This window comes from Lucilia cuprina, chromosome 2 (genome assembly GCF_022045245.1).
Source record: "Lucilia cuprina isolate Lc7/37 chromosome 2, ASM2204524v1, whole genome shotgun sequence".
Classification (NCBI taxonomy): Eukaryota; Metazoa; Arthropoda; class Insecta; order Diptera; family Calliphoridae; genus Lucilia; species Lucilia cuprina.
In genome coordinates, this window is record NC_060950.1 from 24,235,877 (window position 1) to 24,241,876 (window position 6,000).

A 6,000-nucleotide genomic window follows, 5' to 3' on the forward strand; every position below is an offset into this window, starting at 1 on the left:
GGAATTATATAAAGAAATAAACATTTTTAATAGTGAAATTGTATTGAAATATTAAAATAAATAAAAAAAAAATATTAAATAAATTTTGTGAACAAATATTTAAAGTTATGGTTTAGTTTTCATTTACAAGAAAAATGCCTGAAACAGTTTTTTGAATATAAAAGTCTAACATATCTTTCAATTTTGTGATATCGTGACCTAGAAACTGAAAGATCCCTTTGTTGTACAATAAAAATGGCTGAAATAGTTTTTCGAATATAAAAGTCTAACAAATCTTTCAATTTTGTGATATCGTGGCCTAACAACTGAAAAATCCCTTTGTTGTCCTAACGCTTCAAATATAACAAAAAATTTAATTTTTCAGTTTTTTACATCACAGTATCTTAAAAACCTGATATGATTAAGAAATTCTAAAGCCTGATTTCTATTTAACATACCTCAATTCTTTAGAAATAATAACAGAGGTCTCTTGGTTTAAATTTTCTTAGTATCGGATAATTTTTTTCCTAGAAATTACGTGAACATACCTATTTACTACATAATCTAATAATTATACTTATTTATGCAACGCAGTAAAAGAAAATTGTTGTTTATACTTACACTGAACATACCAAACGAAATCATATTGCTAGAAAAAAATAACAACACGTGCGTAGTGGTGAAGAACGAGAAAAAGTGAAAAAAACTGAAATATAATTTTTAATTTATCATAAGAAAGAATTAATTTAGCAATTTTTAATAAAACAAAATGAAAACTAAACAAGTTAAACAGAAAAAACCGATTGAACCGGATAGTGATTCTAGTTTTGAAGAGGAGGATGATGGTAAACAAATCGGCGATATGCTAGCAGATTCAGACAACGATGATGATGATGAAGAAATGGAGGAAGGTGATGTAGGACCTGTTACCGATAGTTCTGATGATGATGACAAAGATATGGCTGATGAAAAGCCAACAACTAGTAAAAATGCGCGAAAATTGTCAGCTAATGATAAAAGTAATAAAGAAAATGACTCCAGCGAAGGGGAAGATGATGGTGATGATGATGACGACGATGATGATGATGATGAGGAAGACGATAAAGAACCTGAAGTTAGAATGCCTATTATAAATCCCTTAAGTTTGATGCGTAATAAGGAACAAAGAACGGCTTTGTTTCGTAAAATGAAAAAGGAAAAGCATAAAAAGAAAATGCAAGAACGTAGAGCCAGACGCAAAGCCGGCGTCCCCAGAAACCCAGGTCACACTATTGAAAGTTTAAGAGAAAAAGATCAGACCACTGTCAACAACTTGGATGATTCAGATAATGAGGAACTGCGCAAAGAATTGCAATTGGATGATTTTAGTTCGTATTTTGAACGCACCTACGAACCTAAAGTCCTTATTACTTTTGCCGATAATCCGGTGACAAAAACCCGAAAATTTGGTTTGGAGTTGGGACGTATATTCCCCAATGCTTTGGTGAAAATCCGCAACAAGTCATCCGTTAAGAAAATCTGTAAATCTGCTATACGTGAAGAATACACCGATGTTGTTATCATCAATGAGGATAGACGCAAACCTAATGGTTTACTCGTTATACATTTACCCAATGGACCTACTGCCCTGTTTAAAGTATCCAATGTTAAGTTAACATCCGATATGAAAAGAGATCACAAAGAAATTACCAAACATCGTCCTGAAGTTATACTTAACAACTTTACCACACGTTTGGGTTTGACGGTAGGTCGTATGTTGGGTGCTCTATTTCATCATGATCCCGAATTTAAGGGACGTCGTGCTGTTACTTTTCACAATCAACGTGATTACATATTCTTCCGTCATCATCGCTATGAATTCACCAAGGAGGGAAAACGTGTCAAATTACGTGAATTGGGTCCACGTTTCACATTGAAATTGCGTTCTCTACAGGAAGGTACCTTCGATAGCAAAACTGGTGATTATGCCTGGATTATAACGAACAAACGTCATGCTCTGGAAGCCTCCAGACGTCGTTTCCACTTGTAGTTGTGTTTAAGACCGATTTCTTTTGTTTTTAAGTTTCTAACAATGTAATTTTTAAATACATTTTATTAAAATTTTGTAAAAAGAATTTAGCAAAATGTTTATTTTTTATTTAGGACTTTAAATTAGTAAGTTTAACAGTTGCGAATACTTTTATCCACTAGTTTGGAAATGGCTAATTTTAAATCATTAATTGCTTTAAGTTTCTTAAGTAAATCATCTATGGTAATGTTTACATTTTCCAATTGCTGACCAGTTTGTTCAAATCTGTTTTTAGCCAATTTTAAACGCTTATGCATTTCCTCTGTTGTTAAAACTTCACAATTTGGCAAATCTTCGTCCGAACTCAAAATCACCGAAAGCAATGCTGCATTTTCTGCATTAAAATTAAATCTGCGATGTACGCTATGTTGTCCTTTAAAATCTTCAATTACAATTTGATCATTTGCAACAACCTGTTCGGCAACAAAGTTCGTTTCATGCAACGCCCCACTATTGGCCAGAAGTAACTCTATAGCCGACTCATTACAAGGAAATGTAAGATTTTCCGTTTGTGTTAATGCAATGAAACCACTTTCGATTCTTTGAAATCCTGGATGCAGATCTAATAGATTCAGCAGATGTTGCTCATCTTCAGTTAAACAATAATCGTTGATATTTGATAATACACGCTGTAAAAAACGTTGGCAGAGTTCTTCCGGGCTATAGTCCATATATTTATATGCATTTTCGGAATTTGCACTGTGAAAATCCAACCATGTCCGGTAGTCGTTTATGAATAATATACGTTTATAATTAAGAGCGTAAGTTATTTGGTCCCAATCCAATTCTTCTGAGTCTGGTAAAACGATTTGGTCAATATGAGAATTGCTAGAGGGTTCTAGTGGCGGAGCATTTTCCATTATTACAGAATAAGCAATTCGTTAAATTTTGATTTAGAAGATCAGTTTAGAAGTTAATTTATAACAGAGTTGCATTTCAGCGCTTCTATTAGTGTGGTCAACATGGTATTAGTAAGGATTTAAAAATTTATTTTAGGACAATCGACATTTTGTGGAAAAGTCGATTGTTCACAAAATCCACGACTTCCGACATAACTAGGGTTCTATAAATCGGCTTTCGAATAATCGAACAATCGACTTTTTTCGAAAAAAGTAGAAAAGTCGACTATTTTGTTCCAAAAAAGTCGATAACTCGGCTATCGTCTATGAAAAAAGTCGAAAAGTCGACTTTGTAAATAAAAGTCGGAAAAAGTCGCAAAAGGTCGAAAAAAGTCGAAAATTTGAGAAACAAGTCAAAAATAGTTGAAAATTTTAAAAAAGTGGAAAAAAGTCAAAAAATTTTAAAATAGTCGGAAAAACTCGAAAAAAGTCAAAAAATAGTCGGAAAAAATCGAAAGAAGTCGAAAAAATCGAAAAGTCGGAAAAAGTCGAATATAGTCGAAAAGTCGGAAAAAGTGAAAATAGTCGAAAAAAGTTGAAAAAATTCGGGAAAAGTAAAAAAAGTCGAAAAGTCGGAAAATGTCGAAAAGTCGACTATTTATAAAATATTAAAAGTCTAAAAATCGACTTTTAATTAAATGAAAAAAGTCGAAAAATCGACTTTTCATAAAATGCAAAAAGTCGACTTTTCGTTTCAACTATAGAACCCTATAACAAACTAAAATACTAACCACTTACTAGGGATCGACTTTCAAAAAAATAAAACCCGCACATATTTCGATACTTTCGTAACATTCTATTTAACAAAATAGAATCAATATATTTATTTCCTTTTTAAAATCCTTTGCCATTAGCAAAAATAAAAATTCCATTTCAAAATGTAAATTTAAATAAATGCATTTACAGCATTTTCACAATATTTTTTTTAAATAAAAATTACGTTTTTTTTTTGTAAATAAAATAAAATTTAGACAATTACTAATAAAAATAAGAACCGTAAAACCACAACAAGTATGTAGAAAGGCCTAATACTACTAAAATATTAAAATAAAAAAATTAGAAAAAGAAATTAAGAAAAAACGCATTTAGATGTGAAATTAAAAAAAATAAATTATTTTGGGCATAAATTACAACAACGACAATTTCACATTAGCTACTACATCATGGGACATTGAGGATTACCGGCAGCGGCACCCGCTGCTGCAGGGTCCAACATTGGCAAATCACCAGCAGTTTCGGCTAAAATTTCTTCGGGTGGTTGACCGTATTCTTGCAGTTTACGCATATCATCTAATACAACTTTGAATTTTTCACGTTTTTCCTTGGCAGAATCATTGGGATTTTCACTTTCTAAATGTCCTTCGATAATTTTATACAATTCCAATTGTTTTTCATAGCGTTCTTTGTCTTCGGCTGATATTTTATCACCATTCTCTTCCAAGTATTTGGGATATTTTTCTAAAAGCTCTTTAATGCTGGGCAAAAGAATTTCTGCGGACAATAGTGATTGCATCATACCCTCCATGAAAGGTAGGAACATATTGCCGTCATCGGAGCCAGCCTGTAAAAAATAAAAAGCCAATTAAAAAAATATAAAAATAAAATTTTTTTATAGTAAATTATTATTATTATTATTTTTATTATTATTATTAGGAATAAAAACACTTATAAAGGATGTCAGATCCTACAACGTTGTAAGTAAAATGTTCAGAAAATATCTTATAATCGTCTGAACTTACAATATTTCTTTTGCAACGTTGTCTGAACAAGCAGGACAAAATTTGTAAGTTGACAGTATTATTAGACATTTTCTGCACATTTTACTGGCAAGGTTGTCAGATCTAACAACCGTGTATACATCGTATCCACAAGTAAAATATTTTTGCTAAGTTATGGATGCATACTTTCTTTTTAAAATTTATAGTCCAATACGACAAAATAACTCCATTAATTTTACTTACATTTTCTAAACTCAAACCGCCAAACATTTGTGCGACATCAGTTTCTGAAACGGGGGCATTCAAATTATCAGTACCCTCTTGCAAACCTTTTAGGGCTTGTGCTATACTATCGGAATATTTGGCAACTTCTTCATCGCTGGCTGAGTTTTCACCCTGCAATGTCATGGCGGCAGCTTCGGCCATTTTCTTAAAGCCAGCTAAAATTTGATCAGGATCTTGAGGTAATGGAGCTACATCACCACTGGGTGTATCAGGGCCACCAAACAATGTGTTCATACGTTCGGCTAATAATTTAGCCTGTTCTCTGTTTAAAAAAATAAATTAATAATTTATATTAATTAATTTAATTGTTACAACTACTTACAAAAAGAATTCCTCTGAATCACCAGCTTGCTCACCACTTTCTCCCGTTGCACCTGCTGTGGCAGCTGCATTAGCATCATTCGATGAGCTTTTATCATTTTTAGCAAAGTCTTGTAGAGCATCTAATTAAAAATATTAAATTGAAAAATTTAGTTACATAATTTCAATAATTTTTCACTTTAAGCAGACGCTTTATTGCTTAAATAATAAGGAAAATTATACACATTTTAATGTGATCGTTGGACTTGTTAGCAGCAAATCATTTTCTCTGATATCATTTATTTATTTAAGTTTTTAGAACTTACTGTCTAATAATTCGTTGAGTTCATTGTCATTAGGTTTTTGTTGATCAGCCATTGCACGTGATTTGTATTTGCACGAGTTTTTTGTTTTATAAAAATGTTGTAACAGATTCCCTTTCTATAAATATTAAATTTTCTTCTGGCTGTTTTTTGTTGGTTAAAATTTCTTCTTGTCGAAGAAATGTGGAAGTGCGTAATTATTATCATGCACTTAACCCGGGGCGGGTATTGTTCGCTCATCAAGTGTTGCCGGTTTTCAGGTATATCACTATGTCTGTAAGAGGAATCTAAAAAGGCCAACTTAATATTTAGTAATAATATAAAAACAAACGTAATTATATTGAAATTAAATATTTCTTATGTTATATAAATATTAAAACATTAGTATTTCAATGTTTATAAAAAAATGTTGGTTTAATATAATAATC

At 31.6% G+C, this 6,000-nt stretch overlaps 3 protein-coding genes across 3 annotated transcripts; 1 reads left to right on the forward strand and 2 right to left on the reverse strand.

Moving 5' to 3' along the window:
- The first annotated feature begins 629 nt into the window (after nucleotides 1-629).
- LOC111679047 (probable ribosome production factor 1) lies at nucleotides 630-2,093 on the forward strand. Its single transcript, XM_023440533.2, has one exon. It carries the CDS (start codon nucleotides 749-751, stop codon nucleotides 2,006-2,008), a length of 1,260 nt encoding a protein of 419 aa, XP_023296301.2. The 5' UTR covers nucleotides 630-748; the 3' UTR covers nucleotides 2,009-2,093.
- Nucleotides 2,085-2,917, reverse strand: LOC111679038. Its single transcript, XM_023440523.2, has one exon. It carries the CDS (start codon nucleotides 2,905-2,907, stop codon nucleotides 2,140-2,142), a length of 768 nt encoding a protein of 255 aa, XP_023296291.2. The 5' UTR covers nucleotides 2,908-2,917; the 3' UTR covers nucleotides 2,085-2,139.
- Nucleotides 2,918-3,721: 804 nt separating this feature from the next.
- Nucleotides 3,722-5,799, reverse strand: LOC111679042 (peroxisomal biogenesis factor 19). Its single transcript, XM_023440529.2, has 4 exons — nucleotides 5,576-5,799; nucleotides 5,272-5,392; nucleotides 4,908-5,211; nucleotides 3,722-4,507 (listed from the first exon to the last, which is right to left on the reverse strand). Exons 1-4 carry the CDS (start codon nucleotides 5,625-5,627, stop codon nucleotides 4,103-4,105), a joined length of 882 nt encoding a protein of 293 aa, XP_023296297.2. The 5' UTR covers nucleotides 5,628-5,799; the 3' UTR covers nucleotides 3,722-4,102.
- Nucleotides 5,800-6,000: the final 201 nt, after the last annotated feature.